General features: G+C 39.5%; 1 protein-coding gene across 3 annotated transcripts in view; it reads right to left on the bottom strand.

Moving 5' to 3' along the window:
- Positions 1-13875, bottom strand: part of ARHGAP21 (Rho GTPase activating protein 21) — a 125503-nt gene that overhangs the window by 19380 nt on the left and 92248 nt on the right. For all 3 annotated transcript variants that reach the window (XM_064505920.1, XM_064505919.1, XM_064505921.1), the window contains one exon: positions 11232-13182. In XM_064505920.1, coding sequence (XP_064361990.1) covers positions 11232-13182 — 1951 coding nt within the window. The remainder of the gene's footprint in view (positions 1-11231; positions 13183-13875) is intronic.

Raw genomic sequence — 13875 nt, 5'->3', positions numbered from 1 at the left:
TGTTCATGGCAGACTTCTAGCAGTTTATCGGGGCGGAGGGAGACATTCTGGGATCTAATCTGTAGTGCAAGTATCTCTCTCGCTGTATTATATACTGTTGTTAACATAGTATCTTGGTAATTGTTTTATTTCATTCTATTCCTAAAAACAGAGTATGTGCCACTTCACCTGGGACCCTAACCAGGGGTGAGCGAGCAGCAGTCAGGCTAATCATCTGCTGCAAGTTGCCAGAAGCCATCAAGTGATGCTACTTGTTTCACAGTGGATCTAATCCCCAAATGAATCCAAATTAAAGTTGTTTTAGAAACATGCAAACTATAAAGAAATTGCAAATGACCTTGGCACAGGAGGAAAATAATTCTGCTCAATCAATAAAGAGATGGAAGATCAGCTAATGGCAAGCCTTTAACCTCATGTAAAACCATTACGGAACAAACTACGACGTACACCATATGAATTCTGCTTATTAATTCAATGCACTGGCAAACGCCACAGATGTTGTCCAATAGAAAAACTACACGTATCCCCTGAATTTTGACTTTTTTCTTAAGTGATTGGGATATGTCTCTCCCTTTTCAGTTTCCTTGATCAATCAGTGCATTTGTACTACCAAATGCCTTGCAGAGTATGCGGAAGGATGTATTCTGCCCACCAAGTAACAGAAATGATGGTATATGAAATGCAGTGAAGCACAGAACAAACAAGCCGCACAAAATAATGCTCTTTCAGTTAGTAATCTCAAAGGTTATCAGTATCCCTCCACCTGCTTGTAACAAAAAAAAAAAAAAAAAAAAAAAAAAAAAAAAAAAAAAAACACACAGCCAAAGCTTTCAGGACTACTTTAAGTTGCTTCCATTTGTAAAAAGGATACGAATACAATTTGTTCTGCTTTATTGTCTGCAAAGCGATCCAAGAGACAGACCATGGGAAAACGAGGCAGCAAGAACTCTGGTTGGTGAAAGAGCATCTCTGGTTAAAGGCATGATGCTGCTTTTCATGCATGTTTGACCACAAGTACACAATTACACAATTGGTATACTGTAAAAACTAGTGATTTTCAGAAAGAGCCTTTCAGCATAAAAACATTTTTACAAGGTAAGACACATTGAAAGCTTTTAATAAAGAGGCAACACAACTCCAACTATAATCATAACTTGGATTTACTAGCTAAAACCAAGAAAAAATCCAGCTACAGTTTAACAAGCGCCAAGCAAACGTGAACAACCTCTTCCCTCAAAATCCTGGCTGTGCTCTCACTAACACAGCCCAGCATCACATTAGCCTTCATCACTGCTAGGGTGAACTCACGTTAGTCTCCTGCCCACACGGACTTCCAGTCCCTTTTCAGCAAAGCTGCTATGCAGCCAGTCAGCCCCTGGCCCGCATCACTGCAGAGGACTAGCTTATCCCAGGGGCAAAACTTAGCATTTGTCCTTGCTGAATTTCAAGAGGTTCCTGTCAGACCGCTCCTTTAGCTTAAGTCCCTCTGAATGGCAGCCCTGCACTCAAATGTAGGGACTTACATCCCCTAGTCTGGTGTTGTCTACAAACCTGATGAGAGGGTATTCCACTTCCCCTCTAGGTCACCAATAAAGATATTAAATGAGATGGGCCCTGAAGAACCCCACTGGTAACCAGCCTCCAGGTAGCACATTGCACCATTAGCCACTACCCTTTATATCTGCCCACCCAGTTTTTCCACCCCTCCAGCAGTACACCTGTCTAGACTGTAACAACAAGGATGCTATGACGAACCACATCAAAAGTCTTGCTGAAGTCAAGGTAGGTGACATCTATCATTCTCTCCTCAACCACAGATCTAGTCATCCCATTATAAAAGACAATCAGGTTGGTCAAGTACAATTTAACCTTGGTGAATCCACTCTGACTCTTCCCAGTTACCTTCTCCTTCATAATCCCAGAAATAAGTTCCAAGAGGACTTGCTCCATGATTTTCCTGAGGACTGAAATGAAGTTGACTGGCCTGCATTCCCTGGATTGTCCTCCTTGTCCTTTTTGAAGATAAGTGCCCAATTTGTCTTTCCCCAGTTATCAGGGACCTCCCCCAATCTTCGTGACCTTTCAAAAAATGACAGGGTGTCCTTGCAATGATATTGGCCAGCTCTCTCAGCACCCTCAGATGCAGTTCATTAAGTCTGAGGGACTTGCATGGGTTGAGCTTCCCAGGAGATCTCCGACCCAATGCCCATTCACTACTGGAAGTTCCTCTCCTCCTCGAACCCTGTCTGTAAGTACAAAGACCTGAGAGACCTTGTCGGTGAAGACAGGCAAAGGTGGCATTGGGCACTTTAGCCTTATCCGCATGCACCATCACTAAATCACCCATGCCATTCAGCAGCAGGTGCAGGTTTTCTTCCACGGTTACCAAAGCTGCAGATGCACTTCTTGCTGCACTTGCCAGTTTCAACTCAATTTGAGCTTTGGCTTTCTTAACATCATCCCTGCGTGCCTAGGCAACGTTTCTATTTTCTTTCTTTGTAGCCTGTCCTCGCTTCCTGCTTTTGTGTATGTCCTTTCTGCACAGGAGCTCCGTTGAGAGTTCCCCGTTTAGCCAACTTCTGATTGCATAACTTCTTAGGGAAATTGTTTAGTTAACTGAATCATACTATATAATCTTTGAGAATGAATTCACAGACTAGCTTTAGTCCAGAGAAGTTAGTCTTATTGAGCTCCCTTTATCATCAACAGAGAGAGGTGCTTTCCTCCACCAGCCCCTTGGGGATTCACAGTGCCTCGTCTTTCTCCACTGCTGGAAGAAAGTGGCTAGGAAACCCACCCTGCCAAGGCTGAAGGCAGCTTTCAGGTCTATCCCCCTAGGACCTGGCAGCCTTGCAAGCAGTACCTCAACACCTCAGATTGCAAGAAGGAATGGTATTATTTGGTAAGTGTACGGTAGATCACATTACCATTTAAATCAGTAATTAAACAATTCAATTTAAACAGTGTGAGCATATGGCTACAAAGCCTAATTGAACAACTCCGTAATTTAAATCGAGGACTATTAAAAAATAATAACTGAACAGAAATGCACATTTAAAATAGTTTTAGATTGCTTTTGATATGAAGATACTAACTTTGAAATAGCATACACTTACACTTAAAAAAATCACTCCACATACAAGCTTCCCAAACGACATACATCGAAGAGGTTAACTATACTTTATTTGCTGGCTTTCTGAAAACTGTACTGAATTCTTGGACTGGGCGTGTGTTTAAAGATGCCTCTACAGTACACTTCATGCAATTTTGGTTACTCATCAATATTGTGGAATTACAACACTGAATTACTCACTCTTTGTAAATAGATCAGCCTTCTATAGGAGGCTAAAGGGAAGTTCTGGCTCCAAAGCACAAAGGACTAAAATAGTCATTAAAAACATTATTTTCACTCAAGGGAGGCACAAATCTGAAGGTTTCCAGATAGTGGGATGGAAGCTACCTATCATTCATTACAACCCCCCCCCCCCCCCCGGAAAAAAAAAAAACCCAGAAAACAAAAAATCTTCTATCCTTTGGCTCACTATTCCTTCAGTAATTCTCTCATAAACACAGCTCACTTCTGTAGTGCAAATTAAGAATGAATCTGAATCTTACACTGCAGTTTCATTTGCTTACAAGCAGAAGAGGAAGCAAAAAATTAATGCACTTTCATTAAAGAGATCAAAAAAATCTTTCCTTTACTGAGGGACTGGATGGGATATTCCAGTAACGCCAACAGACTCTGCATTAAGCCTCACATTAGACATGCTCCCTCACCTCCAGCACTTTGCAGGCTTTGTCCTACCCAAACACTTCATGCTACGTGATACCACAACAGGCTTTGCATCGTCACAACACACACCACCACCTTGTCCCAAAGTCTTATTCTTAAATACAGGACGTGCAGGCTTTACAGCCTTGTCCCACATCTGACACCTCCTGCTCTCTCTCAGTTCAGGCTTCCTCCAACTCCCTCCCTGCGCAGAGGGTTTCCCTCACGACACAGCCCTAGGGAACAGCTCTCCTGTCCTTCAGCCACCCCACTGACGGCAGGACACGAGGGGTCAGCAAAGGCCGCGGAGGCACAGACACAAGTGCAGCAAGGGAGAGCAGAGCAGGGAGCAGAGGGCACGAGAGCTAGAGAGAAGAGGCACCGCTAAGAGGAGTGAAGGAAGGAAGAGCAGAGGACAGACAGGTTTCTGGAGGTAGGAAATGGACCTTCACACACACACAGGCATGTGCAAAGAAGTCATGAAAGGTCTATCCCAGAGGCTTCTCACGTCCAAGAAACTTCAAAAGAAGCTGACTTTAAGGTAAACACAGTTCTACCTATATAGATCTTCTTATTCAGGAAGCCTCACTTTTCTTAATACTCTGTCAGGAAGATGAACAAATTAAAAAAATGTATCTATACAATGTCATCTGTGCAGTGAGAAGGCTAGAAATAGCAAATAAACCCAAACTGAATTGTTCAATCAAAAATAAACAATATGAAATTAACTTTGCTATCTCACAAAATAGCACAAAGGACTAAATAATTATCCCATAAAAGTAACTTTTTATTACACATCCTGAAGTACAAGCCGATCCACGTCTTCCAATAGTAAAACATCCCCAGTATCTAAAAGACATGATTTGGAAAGAAGATACACTAATGTCTGGATTCATGATTACTTGCTACCTTTTATAATCTCATTTTTCAAAAAAAGAGCTGCTAATAAAGTCTAAAAAAACAAAACAAACAAACAAAAAAACCCATAGTTCCAGCACTGAATGTCTTAGCAAAGAACCTCTCCATGTATCTACTTTACATAATTATCCTCACGTAGCCAAAAGAACGTAACGGGAACATGTCTGCATGCTGATCGCACTCATTTACGTAAGCCACAGAAATACAGGACTGGAAAAGCCTCCTGCGTCATCAAATTCAGCCCCCTGCTATTGCGCACATGTAAATAGTATGTTTATTATACTGACCAAGTTTCACGCAAGTAAGAAAAGTCTTCCCAAAGTTACTCTTAATGTAAGGTTATTCTTCAAATCTTGTCTATGACAGTCTGTTGCTTATTTCAATGTTAAAAAAAAATGTGTAAATATCTTTCTATATATTCATGTTAGATACAGGTACAAGATAATTCTAGAGGTCTATGTTCACAATATAGTGCCTGCCATACAAAAAATACAGTACAATTCTCAATACACTTTTTTTGGCCAAGAACTCTGCTAGCAGTCCTTTATCACCTGTAATTATTATTTTAAGTTATCATGATATACTAAGGATGACTTTGAAAACTTTACCCATTACCAAACAAAGGAAATCTGATGCCCCTATTCAATTAAATCTCTTCTAGATGTTATGAATTATTGACTTCAAACTCTGAGTTTTAATTAAAAATGCATTTCTGAGTTACAGAAGCATATAAATGGTGTTCAAACCACTAATTTGTAATTCTGTGTTTTGGCTGCTATACTTCAGAATGCCACAATGATTTAAAAATTGTTCTTTGGATAAGAAACACCAAAATTTTCAGCCTGGAGCAATAGCAAATTGGCAGGCCACACTGTAAAACCCTGAAAAAACAGAAGATTGATGCTTATCTTAGAAACACTGATGACATGTTACAAGCTGTGCCAGAGATGTTGCTAAAATAATGGAAGCAATAGTCCTTCAAAAGGGAACAGCTGTCAGCTCTGATTTTTAGTGCAGCTACATTTATATTTTCATAGTTTGGAAGAGCTAGCCAGTAACTTGTAGAAAAAACTATATTATCACGATGGTTGAAGATTTTCTTATTCAGCCTGGCGATTAAAAATCTTTGCTAAAATTAAAATTTCCTTAGAACATGCCATATCAAAATCTTTGTTCGGCCACCACTTGCCCTAAAGGTATCCATACATTTTGCATTGACATGTCATGGTCTTTGCTGCTGAAATTTGAGGTTTTGAATTCCTCTCTGCTTGATGCTTATCCTCATCTGCTTGATGTTCTCATAATGAAAAAAAAAAAAAATAGAATGAGAACATTCTCTTAACCATTTTTCTATTACATGTGAGGAAAATATTCCTAGTTTTTTCCCTAACCTTTCTTCATTCCTACCATCATAACCCTTTTCCTAATGCATTGTGAAAGCATATTTATTCTGTAGTTTCCAGACTATAACTGCAGTGTGTTTGTGTGCGTATTTACATCATCTTCTGCACCAGTGCCTGAGCAGCCTGCAGAGAGGAGGATACAGAAGTATGGGGAGAAGAGGAAAGGTGTTGTATATAATTCATTTTAAAGGCAGAAAATGTGTTATTCTTTCAGAAGATAAAGTACTTTGAGTTATGTGCATGGCTTACTATTTAAAGGTAGGTATTGAGAAAGGTAAGCTTTATGTATCTCTACTTTCAACACTGTAACAGGAGCATACCATCACACCTACAATAAAAATGGTTGAAAAGTTTAACTGGTGCTGGGTATTTTAGAAATTCAAATGTTTCATCTCCGAGTACCCTTAGTTCATTTACTTAAGAAAAAGCATTTGGAACAGCAACGAAAAAAAAAATTAAAAGGAGGCCAAGCAAAATCCATTGGAAACCAACTGAATCAATCTTACCTGTAACTCAGCAACTATCCAAATACTTTTGTTTATTATGGTAGAAGTTTGTAGAAAAATGGATCTTATTTGAGCACAGTGGAAAAAATAATCTGTTCTTTGCTTCTGAAAAGTAACTTGAAGATAAACTCTTAAAACGAGGTGAAAAGCAGAGCTTGTCTGTATGTTAATGACTGGCACATAAACCACCACGGTTGTTTGCCTGCTCTAAGGGTAGGTGGAACAGAGATATCAAACCCACGAGTGGCGTGGAAAGGGTGAATCAAGACTAGTGGCGCACTGGTCACTCTTACAGCACTTGCATCAGAAATTAAGCAAGTAGGAGGCAGGTTCAAAACACCAGCAGCAGTATCAAAGAGAAAAAGCTCCATAGGTAACATGCAGATAAAACTGTGAAACTCTTATGGAACACACACAAACCACATTTAGCTCAGGTAACGTAAGGTGCAAACAGTTGGAGGACGGAAAGTACTTGCATGAAGTATTATACATACTTGTCCTTCTTACACCTTGCCTTAGGTACCTGATTTCAGTCAGTGTCAGAGAGGGCATTTGTCTGACTTCTTACTGTTCTTCAGTCTTATTACAGTCTGGTCAAATATTTTTATCTGTCTAATTTTCTCTCAGTTATTCATAAATTAATAGTGGAATGAAGTGACCTCATTTTCTAGGATAAGGATATGTTAGATATTCTCAAAAACGGGATCACACCACTGAGGAAAAATCTATTAGTACTTATTTAATACCACTGTATGTTTGACAAAAACTCAGCAATAGGATGACTATAAAACTTGTTTTGATTTGAAAAATATTTTTAAACTTCAAGATGAGGTTTATTTAGCTTAAGCATTCTAAACACATCCATTGAAAATTGACTTTCATGTGATAACCCACATCAAAACCTATGTTGGAAAGAATATTCACAGTATCAGGCCAAAGCATGAAACTGCACCAGTAGTTAAACATACTGGAATGAGTTCAAGTATTAAGTCAGTCTCTCCATTTCGTTCGTATGGCTAGTTTACTCCAAGCTAAGTAACCAAATCTGGGAGCTGAATAATCCTTTTTACGGTTTTCTAATCTGCAATAAATGGTGTAAAAAATAGTTTCAAGCTAACCATAAAATCTCAAATACGCACACTAAACAACTACATCTAAGAAATATATTAAAATATCTATATTCTGAATCAACCTTCTTTCCTCTTCAGTTAGAAAAATGTTAAGTAGCATTCTACTTTCCATCCAAGGCCAGGTTGACATACCTAAAATTAATTAGTAGATCAGAAATGTATTATTTGCTGTTTTCTAACAGAGAAATCATACAAATTATGGGTCTTAAGATGTATATTAAACTTGGCAATTGCTTAAATAATCACTGATAGAAATAGTATTTTTACTAGTTTAGAGAACAGGTAAGACAGCTTGTGCATAGAAGCAACAACCTTTCATTAGACTAACTGGTATAGTTTGAAACAAAAGGCCACAGAGGAACAGAGCCCTTCTTCAGACCTGAAACAGAAACAGCTTCTTTCAAAGGTAAACACGATGGTCTGCATTTAGTAACACATTGAAAGTAATGAAGCATGCAGCACCAGGATACGTTTTTCCATAAAAGCAGTTGCTTCCTTATTCCCCAGAAACCTGTACTTAACTGAAGAGCTTGAGCATACAATATCTAATTGTATAATGTCTGATTTTTTTGACCATATTTTTTTCTCTTATAAAAGATACTGCCTCTACTTACTATCTTTTTTTCTTGACAGATGTCTCATTTCTATTAGCAAATGCAAGCCAAGATTTAATCTCCCTGCTCTGAAACACCATTTTGTGAAAGGACTATAGTCAAAAGGCATTCCTCAGCACATCATCATAATCTCAGCAAGAAGCTGCCACAAATAAACCTGATGGAAAGTCTACTTGGATTTCTGTTCGTGGTGAAAGGCATGATGGTACTCACAAAGAGATGCTCTAAAATCATCCTGTTCTTGGGTAATACTCAAGAGCAGGATATTTGCAAAATACTTATGCAGAAGCCAACTATTTCTGGCTGACTTGCTCCCCCAAAATAATCTGACCACATCTAAGGAACGTAAACTAATAACAAAAATAAACAGAGCACAAACTATTTAATGTGGTAATATGTAGCCTCAGAAGATATTTATTTCCCCCAAATTTTCATTTATAAGCTCCTCCAAAGACCTACCATACAAGTTCAATAGATACATTTATGAAATGACACATACCTAGTAAAACCGAGTATCACTGAGAATACTTGGGCTGATATACACATAACAGAAGCAAGGAGGTTGCCAACAAACACCAAGGTATCTCTGCATTCAAAATCAACACCCTTCTCAACCCCAAGTAGAAAGAACAGAAAACCCAAGTGATTTTCCTTCAAGAGTTTAAAAGCCTTCAACTGAGTTTCAAAGTAGATCTAGGATTTTACCTGCCTGATCAAGTAAGGCTTCCAGCAAGTGAAGCTGTAACTAGGCATAATGAGAGTGGAACGAGCAAAGTTAGAAACATGCATATCAATTCTAGCTTCCCAAGATACCCGGCCTTAATAGCTTCTAATACCGTTCCTTATTCAGAAAGGGTTATTTCATCTTGAACGTGCTGGAGCTGTGGTCTAATTTTCCCACAGAATCTGCAGCAGCACAAGAATCCCTTGCTTAGGAAGACAAGTACCGTGTTGCCTCAGGACTGTGCTCACACTCAGAGAGCACTACTTTTCAGTATTTCTGGAGTATTCACAAGGTTTCAGTCCAAAAAGGTGAGGAGCTCACAAGAATTCACATGATCAAAACATGCAGTATTATGCCAAAAACTAAAATGGAGAGTTACGTTTCTGCTTCTTCTGAACTGCTCAGCCATTACCCAAATGGAATACAATTGCCATGTTTAAGGCTTCTTTCAGCTTTAATCATCACGGTTCTCTAAAAACTGGAAGCAAGCCACATGAACAAGAGTTCACAGTAAACCTTTATTTAAATCAAACCCAACCCTTTAAATGAAGCCACATTAAGATAGAAGACTATGTTGGACTTCTACAGCATGACTTAAACTGCATGGGATTAGAAAACTCCCAGCAAGCACTCAAGGAAAACGCTAAGTTTTAGTACAAAACTGCACAGAACCTTAACAATATGCTTAAACCACCATTAAGGTGTTTGATTAAAAGCATCTGTGCAAAGGCTGGCTACAGACTTACAGTAATGCTAAAAAAAGATAAATAGGGTCCGCAGAAGAATCCAGAATTACCAGATACTGATGTATTCAGTAATCAAAAAAACCTGTATACCTCCCATTCAAAAAGAAAACCCAGGAACAGGAAACCCATGCACTAGTTCTCTAAGAAAGCAGCCCTGTTAAGACTTAAGTCAAATGAACAGAGTATTTTACCTTGTGCAAGGTTTCTATCTTCCAATGCACACAAAACTCCTTTACCATTTTCAGTTAGGTATTGCAATAAACCTGCTTTAATCTAATAGCAAATATTATGGATAATACTGGGGGGGGGGGGGGACATTGTTGCAGAGCCACAATACAAGTGAGCTAGTTGATAAATACTTACTATACTAAATTCAAAAAGCTGGTCAGAGACAAGTCAAACTGTGGGGAAAACGGCCTGCAGAAATCTAGACTCCAAAGGATTAAACCAGTCACAACTGGAAACAAACTAACAATCAAAAACAACCAAAAAAATAACCACAAGGTGGGGAAGGATGTGAAGACACAGACATTGTCTACTTAACTAGAATAAAAACTCACCCTGGTCACTGAAATTCTGTCTTCTGCAGATGACTCCACCTCCCCACACACCCAAAACAGCTCTATGATCTTTTCTTGTTACTACTTACAATCCCTCCACTGGCTTCCTCTTTTCTTCCAACTTAACTCCAAAGCGCTCAGCCCTCGCCCTTTAAGCTTCCCGTAGTTCCATCTCCTTTTGTGTCACGGTACCCACAGATGAATGTCTGCACCTTGCCACGTCCTGCTTCAACAAATCCCTCAATTCTTATTCACCCCGTCGTCTTTATTTGCAGATTCACTTCATTTTACTGCTATACGTTCACCTGAAACAACTTTCCTGCACCCTATACCAGTCACAGAAAGCTTTTACCTTATTTATTCAGCTCTCTTAAAATCAACTTTTTCCCCACAAATTACCATTATATGGCTGTACATGTATTTCTCTTTATTGGATTCCAAATGTTTTATACTATAAAAATCAAAAGTATTTTGAAAGGCACTATAAACTATTTAAATACTAGTTGTCCATATAAATAACATGTGAGCATTATGTGGAATGATAACCAGATACAGTTACATAATTGAGACTTTTCCCAGGCTTGAGGAAAATTCTAGAAAGATTTCAAATAACTGTAGATCTCTTTACATCGATATTCCAGCATTCCCAACAAAACAACCTTTTCCTCCTCTGCAAAATATTTCTACTTTTTACCAACCTAATATTATTCTATATAAGAACTAATGGAAAGGCACCACCATCCCCCACCTCCAGATTTGCAGGAATAGTAATGAGCTACCTGGAATGATGCTGTCTCTATCCAAAAAAAGATACTAGGTAAATATTTGAGGGACACTGGAATAATTGGTTTAACTCACCAATAAATGGAATGGAAGCCAGGGAATCCCCAGGTGGGCTGGAACCTGATGCTTTCCTTTCTTCAATTCTTTTTATGTGGACTTCCCTCCGAGCATCGTTAGGCAGCCAACAGGTAGTGTCTGAAGCAGCCTCCTGGTCATTCACAGCAAGAATGTAGGACCGGTGTCTCAAAGGCTGTGGAGTTTGGTGGCCAGAAGGCGATTTATCCCGCATGACAACTGCGTCTTTGTCATTTTCCTGAACATCCGGCTGCAGGATTTCAGGCTCTTGGACAGCTTCCCTTTCAAAATCGTGAATCTTTTGTCTGACGGAAGTATCTGTGTTGTCAGAGGTAGTTGAACTCTCGCTTGTTTGCTGGACAAGTTTGGCAGAGGCTGCAGACAAGGAGGGGGGTTGGATGCTTTTGCCAGTTTCTATTTTGTGGTCTGGGGAACCTTCTGCTCGGATCCTTGGCTGTTGATTTAACTGACCACTCTGATGCAAGTGATTTACTGTTCTTTGGTCTTTGCTGGCAACAACATCCAGGCTCTGGTTAAGGGGAAAGGATGGTTTTGCTGCATAGGAAGCAGTGTTCTTCAAAGAGCTACTTTTAAAACTTCTAGCTGTTGTGAGAGATGTTCTCTCTTGTGAAATGGCTGTAGGTTTTGCTACTCCCCCAGGAGATTGCAAATCTCGAGAAGACTGTAACATTTTTATATCTGGTGGAACTTTTTGAAAGTGAGAAGCAGACAGAGAAGCTCTACTACCCATTCTCCTATTGTCTGAAATATAAGCACTCGGAGCCATAGAAAAATTTTGGCTTCGAACGGACATATGAAATGCATGTTGTCTAGACCTCTCATAAATACCTCGCCGGTCATCTTGTTCAGTAAATCCCGTCCACTTATAAGTCTTTCTCCTATCTCCATTTGTATCTGTAATCAGATTCTCAGAACGAAAACTTTCCAGCGTTTCACCCTGTTTGCTGAGGTAATCCCATGACTGAGCCCTGTGATTCCTAGCATTAATCGAAGGTGAAGTTAACGTATCTTGTGAAGCACTTCGTGGCCACTCTTTCATCAACACAGGATCTTCCAGTCTTTCCTGTGAGACGCTCCGCTGCCGGATCTGAACGGACTGAGGAACCCTGTCATGAGAGGTGCTTCTGCGCCGTACCTGGGAAGCAGTGCGATTTGGTACCACCTGATTATAATCAGTTGTATTCTGAGAGGCTGCTCTTAAACTATCTAACCTTTCCTGTATTGTTCGGGAGCCATACATGTGCATGCGCCTGTTGTCAATGTACTCTTTGTAGGTTTTGTAGGTCTTCCAGTCTATATGTTGGTGGGAGGTGGGAGAACTATAATGATTAGTAGAGACAGACGGTGAATCAGTGGCTTGAGCAGGAGATCTAGTGCTTGGGATTCCTTCTGGACATACTACATAATTTGAAGCTTTACTTATTGTTCCAGTTGGTTCAACTGGCCTTGTTATTGGAGTCTGTGGAAGTACAATGGCAGTGGACACTGAGGAAGATGGTGATGTGGTCCGTGCTTTTAGAGTGGTTTGATCTTTTAAGCCATATCTCACTTCCTCTGTCCTGTGTGATGGACCAGCATGATTATTTCTACAAGATGGCAGATCTACAGCCTTCTCAGAAGGCACAATAACAGTCCTTACAGTTTCATTGCAAACACACACAGCTGTATTTGATTTTGCAATGTCTGCTGGTGATGGAGGCACTTGTATTTCCATTCTGTAGGCCCTCTCTGGCTGCATCAATGCCCGTACTGGCCTAGTGACTTGCTGTTTCCCCAAAGTGAAGTCAGAAGATAGCTTGTCACCAGCTTGTGCCATAACAGAAGCTGTGGATGTCAGGCGTGGATAACATATTGGTGGTGGTTCAGGTATGTTGTGGGCATTACCACTGTAAGCTTCATTGCCTTTCAGGTAGGCATCTTGGGAATATGCCTGTGGAGAGAAGATTAAATGAATGTTAAGTAATAAGAGGGAGATGGAAAAGTTTACCATCCAAGCGTTTGCATGATAACGCTTTAAAAGAGGAAACAAGTATGAAATTTGTATTGTATATTTTTTTAGCTAAGAGGACAGTTTAAAACTTAAAAACAGCATTCCCTCCCTTCAGTGAGCAAAAACAGAATATGCAAAATCACTACATACATCCTCTCCCTGAAAAATTAAAAGCTGAACTGATGAGCAATTCTAGGAAAATACTGTAGGTAGAGCACTGTAGGCAGGTTTCCCAAAATCCATGAGTACAAAATGCAGTAAGCAATTTTTTCCCCCTTAGTTTTGTTTCAATCACAGTGCTTCAAATATCCTTTCCAGACTTTCACAGCAATTGACAGGTTAAAATGCTGCACAATAAAATCAACTAGCACTAAAAAATTCTCTATTCATTTAACATAGGACATATAAAAAGTACATACAAATATACACACACTCCACTAAGATGTCTTCTACATAAAAGCTACTGTTCCTAAACATAAAATGAATAAATTACAGCAACATCATCTTTGTTGTGAGCCAACACCCTTTAAGTAATCTTACATTTTACAGGAGACAGCCAGTAAATGGCACACTACTACTATTATTGCAAAAATATGAATAATATGCATGATTTTTAACTTCAAGCTACAAACA

This window comes from Dromaius novaehollandiae, chromosome 2 (assembly GCF_036370855.1).
Source record: "Dromaius novaehollandiae isolate bDroNov1 chromosome 2, bDroNov1.hap1, whole genome shotgun sequence".
NCBI classification, from domain to species: Eukaryota; Metazoa; Chordata; class Aves; order Casuariiformes; family Dromaiidae; genus Dromaius; species Dromaius novaehollandiae.
This window is presented reverse-complemented; position numbering and strand designations above follow the sequence as displayed.